Here is a 12219-nt window from a genome sequence, read left to right as displayed (position 1 = left end):
CATATATATACGGTATTTGTTTTTCTCTTTCTGACTTACTTCACTCTTTATGACAGACTCTAGGTCCATCCACCTCACTACAGTAACTCAATTACGTTTCTTTTTATGGCTGAGTAATATTCCATTGTATATATGTGCCACATCTTCTTTATCCATTCATCTGTTGATGGACACTTAGGTTGCTTCCATATATACACTATCAAACGTAAAATAGATAGCTAGTGGGAAGCAGCCGCATAGCACAGGGAGATCAGCTCGGTTCTTTGTGACCACCTAGAGGGGTGGGATAGGGAGGGTGGGAGGGAGGGAGACGCAAGAGGGAAGAGATATGGGGACATATGTATAACTGATTCACTTTGTTATAAAGCAGAAACTAACACACCATTGTAAAGCAATTATACTCCAATAAAGATGTTAAAAAATAAAATAAATACTAGATTAGAACAATGAAAAAAAAAGCATCCTGTTCTTTATTCAGCTCCTGTGGATATTAATGATAATTTTTGAAACTTTCACCTGGTGTTTGTATTGTCTTTGTTTACTTGGAGTTCCTTTTATGTTTGTATTGATGTCTGTATTTCCTCAAATATCTGGTGGTTAGACCGTTAATTTATATTTAAGATAGAGGCACTAAACTGAATTAGCATCATTGTATGTGCAGTGGTTAGTTTCACAAGAAAATATAGGGCCTTTGAGGTGTTTTTTTCCTTTGAAAAATTCCCAGATCAGTGTCTCAGGATCCTGTGGGGGCCAGTCTGTTGGCTAATGGTCATTTTCCCTTCTCTTGACACTCAGGTTTTGGTTTTCTCTTTTCTGCAAAGTCAGTTATTCTTTGCTTGCTTACCACCTTTACAAAGCCATTCACCTTTGTTGCTTTCTATTGCATTTGCCTTGTCCTCATTAATTTATACCCTTTTTATTTATTTACAGTCATTTTAGTGGCATTTCCAAAGGGCACAGAGATAAATGGATGTACTACTCAATATGCTAGATTTAATGAAAAGTTGGTAGATATTTTAAAATATGATAGGTCTCTTTTATATCATTACTTACTATTTATAATGATCATTTTAAAGAACTCTATAGCATTCTGCTGAGTAAGGATGCTGTCATTTACCTGACTGTTCTTTTGTTATGACTTCAGGCAACTCCTAATTAAAAAGCATCATTCATGGTCACTAATAAATCAGACATTATATGAAAAAAATGCAGAAAGAATGCTGTTTTTCTAAGCTCTAGTCATTGATTATGAAATCTGTTTTGTGTATCTGTACTCTTGTCAGTATATAATTGTGTAGTAAAAGTATCACACTTTTTTCTCTTAAAAAGTAGTCTGTTGTAGTCATTCTTTGAAGGAAAAAATGAGTATTTGTTAACTGATAATTAACTGCACTGGTGTGTGTTGTGATTTACTCTTCTTATATGTGAAAAGTGTACATTTTAATAAACAATTAAAAACTTTGGATAGATTTTAAATATACATACCTTAATTTGTTGAAAAGGAGTACAGATTTTATTTTGTACAATTGATTTTTGGATTTAGTATTTTGCTTTCATAAAATTAATTTGTATCTAGCAAAATGAATCAAAATGATTTTTAAATTATACGTGTTTTTGATACTTAAATGCTATTTATAATATTTACAATTTTTAAAATAGGCTTTCTTGTACTGATATTTATTTTGAAATTTACCATCCTACGTAAACATCAATTTCCAAAGAATTGATTTAATTAATAAGCACATAATTCTATTTTTTATATACTTAATTCAGTAATATTTGAAAAGAAATGATTATATCTTTGTTTTAAAAGCTTTTTAAAATTAGTTTTTATTTGATATTATCTTATTACAGTGGTTAATTTTTATTCTATGAGTGCTTTTGGTGCACTCATACCATGCTTACCACACAGTGGGATTAAGTGATTTTTGGTGCTGCTAACATAAAATAGAAGCGTGTAATGAATAACCTTTATAATGGAATTTTTGGATTCTGATTACTTTATGAAAACTAATAGTATATTATATGTAAAATTTTACTGTAACAGTAAAGAGAACATGGGTATAGTTCTTTTTTGCCTTCCAGGATCAACCTGTTTGAAATAATCTAGATTTGATGTTATTTTGCCATCTTGTTTCTTGATTCTAAATGATACACACACACACACACACACACATTTTTAAAGTTTTTTTTTTTTTTTTTTTTTTTTTTTACAGTTACCTGCCATGGTTTGAAGTATATTACAAGCTTCTAAATACTCTGGCAGACTACTTGGCTAAGGAACTGGTAAGTCATGTTTTTTCCCCATTTTTTAAATTGTGGTAAAATACACCTAACATGATATTTACCATTTTAACTGTCTTTAAGTGTACAGTTCTCTACCATTAAATACATTCACATTGTGCTGCAGTGATCAGTACCATCATCTTTACAACCTTTTTACTTCCCAAATTGAATCTCTCTACCCATTAAACAGCAACTTCCCATTCCTCCCTGCCCTTGCCAAGTCCCTGGCAACAACCATCATACTACTTTCTGTCTGTCTGCATGGGACCATGTACCTCGTATAAGTAGAATGATACAATATAGATCCTTCTGTGACTGGCATATTTCACTTCATGTTTCAGAGTTCATCCATGTTGTAGTGTATGTCAGAATTTCCTCCCTGTTTGAGGGTGAATAATATTGTTATTCACACACCACATTTTGTTTATTCATTCATATTTAGATGAACAGTTGTGTTGCTTCCACCTTTCGGCTGTTGTGAACAAAGCGGCTATGAACGTGGGTGTACAAATAACTGTTTGAGTCCGTGTATTCTTTTGAGTATATTCCCAGAAGTAGAACTGCTGAATAACATGGTAATTCCGTGTTTAACTTTTTGGAGAACTGCCATAACATTTTCCACAGTGGGTGCATCAATTTACATTCCCAGGGGCAACGCACAGGGTTCCAGTTTCCCCATATCCTCCCCAGCAGTTACTTTTTGTTTTCGTTTTGTTTTGTTTTTATAATGGCCATCCTAATGTGTGTGAAGTGGTATATGATTGTGGCTTTCATGTGCGTTTCCCTAAACATTAGCGAGATAGAGTCTTTTCATGTGCTTATTGGTCATTGTATATCTTCTTTGGAGAATTATTTATTCAAGTCCTTCGCCATTTTTTAATCGAGTCTTCATGTTGTTGTTGAGGAGTGGGAGTTATTTACATATTCAGATATTAATCCTTTTCAGATATTTGATTTGCAAATATTTTCTCCCATTCTGTGGGTTGTCTTTTTACTTTGTTGATAGTGTCCTTTGATGCACAAAAGTTTTTAACTTTCATGAAGTCCAATTTATCTGTTTTTGTCTTTTGTTGCTTTGTGCTTTTGGTGTCATGTCAAGAAATAATTTTCAAATCCAATGTCATGCATGAAGCTTTCTTTTTTTCTTCTGAGAATTTTATAACTTTAGCTCTTATATTTATCTTTACACCTTTATCCTTTTTTCTTAAAAATAAAAACAAAACAGAAACTGACGTTTGCTTTGAATTAATGAACTTCTCTGGGATGATAGTTTGTAAATTTTCCCCTTAATCATTCTTCCCTATTTTAAACAAGGACTAATTTACTAAGATATTAGCTATGCTATTTGATGCAATTTAATTCAAATAAGTTTTTTTTTTTTAAATATCTGCAGTGATTGCCTGTTGTTGCTTTCTAATTTTGAAATGTAGGGTATATTTTCTGGTCTCTGGCTATCTGCTTAAATTCTTACTTAATACTCCTCCACACTTGAGACTGTATTTTGTTTGGTCATCTGACATTGTGTTTTCTTTGCTTTTAGTTATAGCCTCAGTCTTTCTTTGAACTTTTTCCTTTATCTACACCTAGAATTTTGGTGTTCTTAGTTTTCTTTTCTCTTCTCTCTAGAAATTACTTATGGGCATCTTATGCACATTCTTAGTTGTTAAGTACCACCATAATCTGATCTCTAAGAATGATCTTTCTGAAACCTGATTATATCATTTTACTGCTTGCTTATAATCCTCTCAGTGGTTCCTTTTTTTTCTTAGAATAAAATCTAAACATGTGTGCAGCTTGACATGTTAGAAGCTTCATGATCTGCCATCTGATAGTCCTTCTTGGCTTCTCTGCTCCCACTTTTCTACACACAATATACTATCCCATTATTTGGAGCCACTTAAATTTCCTAGAACACTGGTAGAACACTCATCTTTTAAGATTCAGTGTAAATATCTTTAAAAACAGACCTAAACTCAATACAAATACTACTCCAGATACTTTTTATTAAATAGAATTTAAATGTATTATTAATAAATTAAGACACTTCTTTTACTCTTCTAGTGAGCAATCTCCTAATTTGGCAATCAAATTTTATTATTATAACATAGTAGCATGTTCTTAGTGTTTGTCAAAAGTCCAGGGTTTGTGTGCGTGTGCTGTGTGTGTAAACATTTCCCTCTCTACCCTTGATGTACTTCTGTGAAATATTCATTAGAAGGTCATTTTACACTTGAACAATTTTATATTTAAGCTATTCAGTCATTCATTTTCCTAAGAAAATAACTGGAAATAGCAGTATTCAATTATTGCATCGAAAACCCAAAACCAGAATTCTACTTCATTATAGTTTCTTGTTCTTTGTGTTTTTGAGTAAACATGTGGAACCAACATTAATTGTATTAGTTGTCCAACTTTTAAATATGTTACCTTCAGAAACTTATACTTATTGTATGTCATATGCTCCCTGAGACCATACGTAGTACTGGAATATGTAAAAAAAACATACCGTGGTTTCCTGAAGAGAGGAAGTGAGGGAGACTACATTTGTGTTCCTAATTAGAGGAAAAAAATATTATAAGTTCACAGTATTAATCAATAACTGGAAGTAAATCTATGAGTGTAATAATTTTTCTTTTCATTGTTAATTCAGTGCCACAGGGTATTTAGATTGGAATTTAGATTCACAGTCAGTTATCCTTACCTGATCAGCATTAGGCAACTACAAAGGATTCTTAAAAGCTAGACATTTAAAAAATTTGTTTCCATAAGGATTTTGTATACACAGAACATCACTATCATCCAGAATATCCTGTGGTACATTTCACTGCTTAAATGGTCAAGTGATGAATGCTTTAGGGTCCTTCTTGTTAGGTCATTCTAAAGAGAATTTCAAATAGGCAGTTTTGTTTTTTTTTTTAATAGATCTTTATTGGAGTATAATTGCTTCACAATACTGTGTTAGTTTCTGTTGTACAACAGAGTGAATCATCTATATGCATACATATATCCCCATATCCCCTCCCTCTTGAGCCTTCCTCCCACCCTCCCTATCCCACCCCTCTAGGTGGTCACAAAGCACCGAGCTGATCTCCCTGTGCTATGCGGCTGCTTCCCTTTAGCTATCTGTTTTACATTCGCAGACATAGAGAATGGACTTGAGGACACGGGGGAGAGGGGGAAGCTGAGGTGAAGTGAGAGTAGCATTGACATATATACACTAACGAAAATAGGCAGTTTTGAGTACACACTCTTGCAAGAATTTGTAGAGATCTGAATTATTAAGTTTTCATAGTCAAGTTATGAGAAATTGTGAGAAGTCATGTGTGTCTTGTATCCATATCCCTTAAAATGAATGATTAACTTATTTGAACAACTGCCTTTACCTTTGGTTTATTCTCCCAACATAAACATTTTAAGAGAGAATAAAAATAACTATGTATATGAGAAGCTACCTTCACGTATTTATTACTGGATTCGTATGTGTAATTCAGAAAAGTGAGTGTGCACATCAAGGTACATTATTACTGTACAAATCCCATAGAGTAGACGTGTTATATATTTTACGTCATCCCATTTAGCATGGGGCAAATAGTAACTAAGAGCTACTTAGAAAAGAAGTATTTAGAATATTTGCATCTTGCATCAAAGTTGCATCTTAGTACAATAATCTTACTTAAATTGTACCTATTTCTTAAAAACTAGGTTTGTGATTTTAAAATTAAAATGGAAAATGCAAGCGTTCCTCTGCACTAAATAGTTGGCCAAGTTGTGAATGCAAAGGAAAAGTTCTTGAAGCAAATTAAAAGTACTACTTCAGTGAACACATGAATGGTAAGAAAGCAAAACAGCCTTATTGCTGATATGGAGAAAGTTTTAGTGGTCTAGATAGAAGATCAAAGCAGCCACAACATTCCTTTAAGCCAAAGGCCTCATCCACAGCAAGGTCCTACCTCTCTTCAACTCTGCGAAGGCTGAGAGGGGCGAAGAGGCTGCAGAAGGAAAGACTGAAGCTGGCAGAGGTTGGTTTAATGAGGTTTAAGGAAAGAAGCCATCCGTTTAACATAAAGTGCAAGGTGAAGCAGCAAGTGCTGATGTAGAAGCTGCAGCAAGATCCAGGACATCTCCTAAGATAATTAATGAAGGTGGCTGCACTAAACAACAGATATTCAGTGTAGAGGAAACAGCCTTCTGTTGGAAGAAGATGCAATCTAGGACTTTCATAGCTGGAGAGGAGAAGTCAGTGCCTACTTTTCAAAGCTTCAAAGGACAGGCTGACTCCTTAGGGGCTAGTGCAGCTGGTGACTTTAAGTTGAAGCCAGTGCTCATTTATTATTCCAAAAATCCTAGGACCCTTAAGAATTATGCTGAATCTACTCTGCCTGTGCTCTATAAATGGAATAACAAAGCCTGGATGACAGCACATCTGTTTACAGCATGGTTTACTGAATATCTTAAACCCACTGTTGAGACCTACTGCTCAGAAAAAAATTCCTTTCAAAATATTACTGTTCATTGACAGTGCCTCTGGTCACCCAAGGGCTCTGATGGAAATGGACAACAAGATTATTGTTTTCTTCACGCCTGCTAACACAACATCCATTCTTCAGCCTGTTGAACAAGGAGTAATTTTGACTTTTATTTATTATTATCAGTATTTTAAATTTATGTTTATATTTATTGTATTTATCATTTTAAAATTTATTATTAAGTCTTATTATTTAAGAAATACATTGCGGAAGACTGTAGCTGCCACGGATAGTGATTCCTCTGATGGATCTGGGCACAGTAAATTGAAAACCCTCTGGGAAAGATTCACCATTTTAGATGCCATTAAGAACACTTCTGGTTCATGGGAAGAGGTAAAATATCAATATTCACTGGAGCTTGAGTAAGTTGATTCCAACCCTATTGGATGACTTTGAGTTGGGGGGATTCAAGACTTGAGGAAGTAACTGCCGATGTGGTAGAAATAGCAAGGAAATGAGAATTAGAAGTGGAGCCTGAAGATGTGACAATTGCTACAATCTCATCATAAAACTTGAACAGAAGAAGAATCGCTTCTTTATGGACGAGCAAAGAAAGTGGCTTTTTGAGATGGAATCTACTTCTGGTGAAGATGCCGTGACGATTGTTGAAATGACAACAAAGGATTCGGAATATAACATGAGCTTAGTTGATGAAGCAGCAGCAGGGTTTGAGACGATTGACTCCAATTTTGAAATAAGTTCTACTGTGAGTAAAATGCTATCAAACAGCATTGCAAACTGCCGATGAAAGGGAGAGTCAGTTGTGCAGCAAAGTTTATTGCCTTGTTTGAAGAAACTGCCATGGCGACCCCACCCTTCAGCACCCACCAGCCTCATCAGTCAGCAGCAGTCAACATCGAGGCAAACCCTCCACCAGTGAAAAGATTCTGACTTGCTGAAGGCCCAGATGATGGTTAGCATTGTTTAGTATGCTAAAAAAGTATTTTAGATTAAGGTATGACGTTGTGTTTTTTTAGACATAATGGTATTGCACATTTAATATACTACAGTGTAGTGTAAACATAACTTTCATATGCACTAGGATACTGAAAAATGCATGAGACTCGCGTTATTGCTATATTTGCTTAATTGCGGTAGTCTGGAACTGAACCCCCCCATATCTCCAGGGTCTGCCTGTATATAACACGTCTGAAGTGAGTAGGCACAGTGAATGATTTTGTCAAGTAGTTTTAATTGTATTTACTTAGTTCCTATTTCATTTATAAAATGTACTTTTTTTTTTTTAAACTCTAGGAAGATGATTTGAATGAAACTCTCAAATCACTCTATAACCAGCCAGTACCAAAGGCAAACACTCCTGTCAATTTGAGTGTGGTAAGTATTGAGTCAGTAATTGATGTTTTGAGTCACAGCAGTTTAGAAACTCTGCTGAGTCACCCATGCTGCCATGAAGACTTTAATGCCTGTACTGACATTACTACATGGTGATATTGAGGCTTTCTGACATGCTTTAACTATCATAACATGATATGATAGATGTATACTTCGGTAGTTGTTAAATCACAGATTTTTAAATTATATGCTAAAAGTTACCAAATATCTGAGAATATTTTGATTGCAAGGAACATTGATTTTCAGGTAAAATCCGTCCATAATAAGAAAATACACACCCACACCCACACAAGTATACAATACCAAATACCTCTCATAAAATGAAAACAGTACATAATAAGTATTGAAAATGTACTATATAACCAACTATATGATAAAGATTCTGGGTTAAAAAACTCTTTCCCCATACTTCAATACATCTTTTAGTATAATCACCAAATACTGGAAATATGATTAAAGTTTCTCAAAGCAGTAAGGTTGTGGTGGTATAGATTATTTACCACTGAAACTTTTAATGAACTGTACTGTCTATAACTAAAATCACCCTAGTACTTTGGGAGGCTTTGTAAGTGTTCAAAATTAATAATCACAAAATATGAATGTTTTCGTTAATTTTCTTCATTAATTTGGCATATAATAGAATGTTAAAATTTACTTATGTTGATTTTGGTTCTTCCAAAATAACAATAAACTGTCCTGATTAAGGAAGGAAAATATATAATGATGCAAGAGAAATTGAAGGAGAAAGCAATTTGAAATGTATGTAATCGTGTTAATAGGTCTTTTGGTGGTTGTTTGATATTTAGCATCTTTATTGGAGTATAATTGCTTTACAATGTTGTGTTAGTTCCTGCTGTACAACAAAATGAATCAGCTATACGTACACATATATCCCCATATTTGGTAGTGTATATATGTCCATACCACTCTCTCACTTCGTCCCAGCTTACCCTTCTCCCCTCCCCGTGTCCTCAAGTCCATTCTCTACATCTGCGTCTTTATTCCTGTCCTGCCCCTAGGTCTGTCAGAACCCTTTTTTTTTTTTTTTTAGATTCCATATATATGTGTTAGCATATGGTATTTGCAAGATAAGGAAACTGTTAGCCTTATTTCATTCTTTCTTTGGTAATAACTTTCTTCTTGCTTAGATTTCCCCCTGTAATTTTGTTTGATCATAATATTCCCCTCTGTGGTTTCCTTCTTTATATTTCTGGTGGCAGCAGCCTAGTCTGGGTGCTCATCACTTCAAGCAGTCCTTAGTCTACAGCCTCTCCTTCCAGTCCCTTCTAAAGGCTGTAAGATCAAACTTCCTTCAACTATGTAAAATCCCCTGATGAAAACCTTTAGTAGTCCCCCATTTTCGGTAGAATTTGTCCAAATTTTTGGCCTTTCAGGACCATCCACTTCTTAGCCTCAATCCAGCTTTTCACTTTTCTGTCTCAGTTTTTTTCCCCACGAATTGATTCTCTACTCTGGTCACAGTTTTCTGTTCATCTTCTCGAGTGAACATTGTGCTTTCTTGGTTGTACAGCTTCCTCTAAAACCTCTTGTAGACTATGTATCTTTAGAACTAGCTCAGTTCCCACCTCTGTGAAATGTTCCCTTGTTGTTAACAGCATAATGTTCTCTGCCCCTTTATGTCTGAATCCTCATTTGTTGCTTAATGCCAAAGTGGAAATAAATGTTATGTAGTCATTTAAAGATTGGGGGCTGGAAAGCTAAGGATAAGCTGGAATTTTTTTTTTTTTTTAGCGGTACGCAGGCCTCTCACTGTTGTGGCCTCTCCCGTTGCGGAGCACAGCCTCCGGACGCGCAGGCTCAGCGGCCATGGCTCACGGGCCCAGCCGCTCTGCGGCATGTGGGATCTTCCCGGACCGGGGCGCGAACCCATGTCCCCTGCTTTGGCAGGCGGACTCTCAACCACTGCGCCACCAGGGAAGCCCTAACCTGGAATTGTTAACCCAAATTGGGGAGTCATCTGCAGACATGGTTGTAGGAATAACTGAGCAATTTAAAGGGCAGAATGTAGAGAGGATAGAGCAGAGGGTAAGGTCTAATTGCCCGAAGAAGTTGTATGGAAGAAGAGAGTACATGGAGGGAGAGGACTGGAGGAAGGAGCAGTTAAGGAGAAACTCAGATTTGTATGACGTCATTGAAGCCGAAAGAATGCAGGTTCACAGTTAGTGGGAATGAAGTACAAAGGACAAGGAAAAATGCCTTGGAGAAGGAGGAAAAGCTCTGGATTTTCTGAAAATAAGTGTTTTTCTGTGGAAGAGTTGTATGTATGAAGTGATTCTAACACTTTGTTAAATGGTGAAGGAAACATACTGTAAGTGCTAAGATGATAGAGGCAGCTGTGGAGAGCTGAGAAATAAAAATGTATTCTCTAAATTTGACAGTATTATTTGTTCAGGAGTAACTAAATATCTTATAAAAATACATTTCAGAAATATTGGATATTGAAACACTTTACCTTTATTAATAAGAACTGTAAGACAAAGATGTCTAGGCTTCTTAATACCCAAAGACTAGAAGATTTTGGTTTAAATCACAGTCACTAAATGTGTGATGTGAGGCAAAAAAGTTAATCTCTTTTGATGTTCCCTTTTATCCATTTGAGAAATTTAGTGAATCAGTTTTTGAGAAAGTTGGGGAATTTTATGAAATGATATATTTAGATATACCACGAAAAGCTATTTGAATGTTAGTTGCTAGTAAGTTGACGTTTCATTTGATAAGGAGAGGATTTTTATTATATCTGAAATAATCTTGGTAAAGGAATTTGAGTGACTGTGTTGTATTTCTATGTCTGATGGTTATTTTTATATTTTAAGCCTCACATATAAGCTTTTTTTTTTTGCGGTATATTTCTATGTTTGATGGTTATTTTTATATTTTAAGCCTCACATATAAGCTTTTTTTTTTTTTTTTTTTTTGCGGTACGCGGGCCTCTCACTGTTGGGGCCTCTCTCGTTGAGGAGCACAGGCTCCGGACGCGCAGGCTCAGCGGCCATGGCTCACGGGCCCAGCCGCTCCGCGGCATGTGGGATCTTCCCAGACTGGGGCACGAACCCGCGTCCCCTGCATCGGCAGGCGGACTCTCAACCACTGTGCCACCAGGGAAGCCCCACATATAAGCTTTTGAATCAGTAGTCTGTGATAGGTTTCAAATCTTGTTCACCTGTTCTCAATACAATATCTTAGGTATTGTTAAATCCAACTGGTTGATAAACCTTTATGTAAAGTCCACTCAGTAATTTCATTTGACTTCAATAATAGGTTATAAAGTCACGTGCCAGTGCTGTGCAGTTAATGACCAGCAAAACTGGGATGAAAACACTTGTCTTCACCTACTAGTACAGTTTTAGTTTTGTGATGTCAGGTTAAAATTGATGGTCATAGGCATTTTTGTTCCTCCACAAGTGGAAAAGAAATTTTTGTTTGTTTGCAGAATTTCCATTATAAAAATATGACAAGGCTTGAGAAACTGCTGTGATTTTCTTAAAATTTCGTATTTCATTAATATTCCATCACATGAGTTTTTCAAGACTTGACATTATAACCACTAGAATATCACAGAGATTTTATGAAATGTTAATATCTAATGTAAATGCTTATTTTGAAAGTACATTTCAAAGCCATTAAATATCCACAGAATTCTGTACTCTCAGTCAAGAATTAAAGTGCTTTGGGCTTCCCTGGTGGCGCAGTGGCTGAGAGTCCACCTGCCAATGCAGGGGACACGGGTTCGTGCCCTGGTCCGGGAAGATCCCACATGCTGCGGAGCAGCTGGGCCCGTGAGCCATGGCCGCTGAGCCTGTGCGTCCGGAGCCTGTGCTCTGCAACGGGAGAGGCCACGGCATTGGGAGGCCCGTGTACCGACAAAAAAAAAAAAAAAAAGAATTAAAGTGCTTCAAGATTTTTCTAGCAAGAACTAGCAAATCAGCATTTAAAACATTTGTAATGAATGCTATTCAAATATTTTCAGCAGATAATGTGGCTACATGGGTTTGTCTCAAATACACAGCAAATTGTTGTGTAAATTTCTCCCATG

The 12219-nt window shown here is 35.8% G+C and overlaps 1 protein-coding gene across 3 annotated transcripts in view; it reads left to right on the top strand.

The window, feature by feature from the left end:
• DENND1B (DENN domain containing 1B) overlaps window positions 1-12219 on the top strand; it is a 252903-nt gene that overhangs the window by 108277 nt on the left and 132407 nt on the right. For all 3 annotated transcript variants that reach the window (XM_067729825.1, XM_067729827.1, XM_067729824.1), the window contains exons 6-7: window positions 2217-2286; window positions 8067-8147. In XM_067729825.1, coding sequence (XP_067585926.1) covers window positions 2217-2286; window positions 8067-8147 — 151 coding nt within the window. The remainder of the gene's footprint in view (window positions 1-2216; window positions 2287-8066; window positions 8148-12219) is intronic.

Source organism: Pseudorca crassidens, chromosome 2 (assembly GCF_039906515.1).
Source record: "Pseudorca crassidens isolate mPseCra1 chromosome 2, mPseCra1.hap1, whole genome shotgun sequence".
Classification (NCBI taxonomy): Eukaryota; Metazoa; Chordata; class Mammalia; order Artiodactyla; family Delphinidae; genus Pseudorca; species Pseudorca crassidens.
Note: the sequence above shows the minus strand (reverse complement) of the source record. Positions and strands in the feature narration are given on the sequence as shown.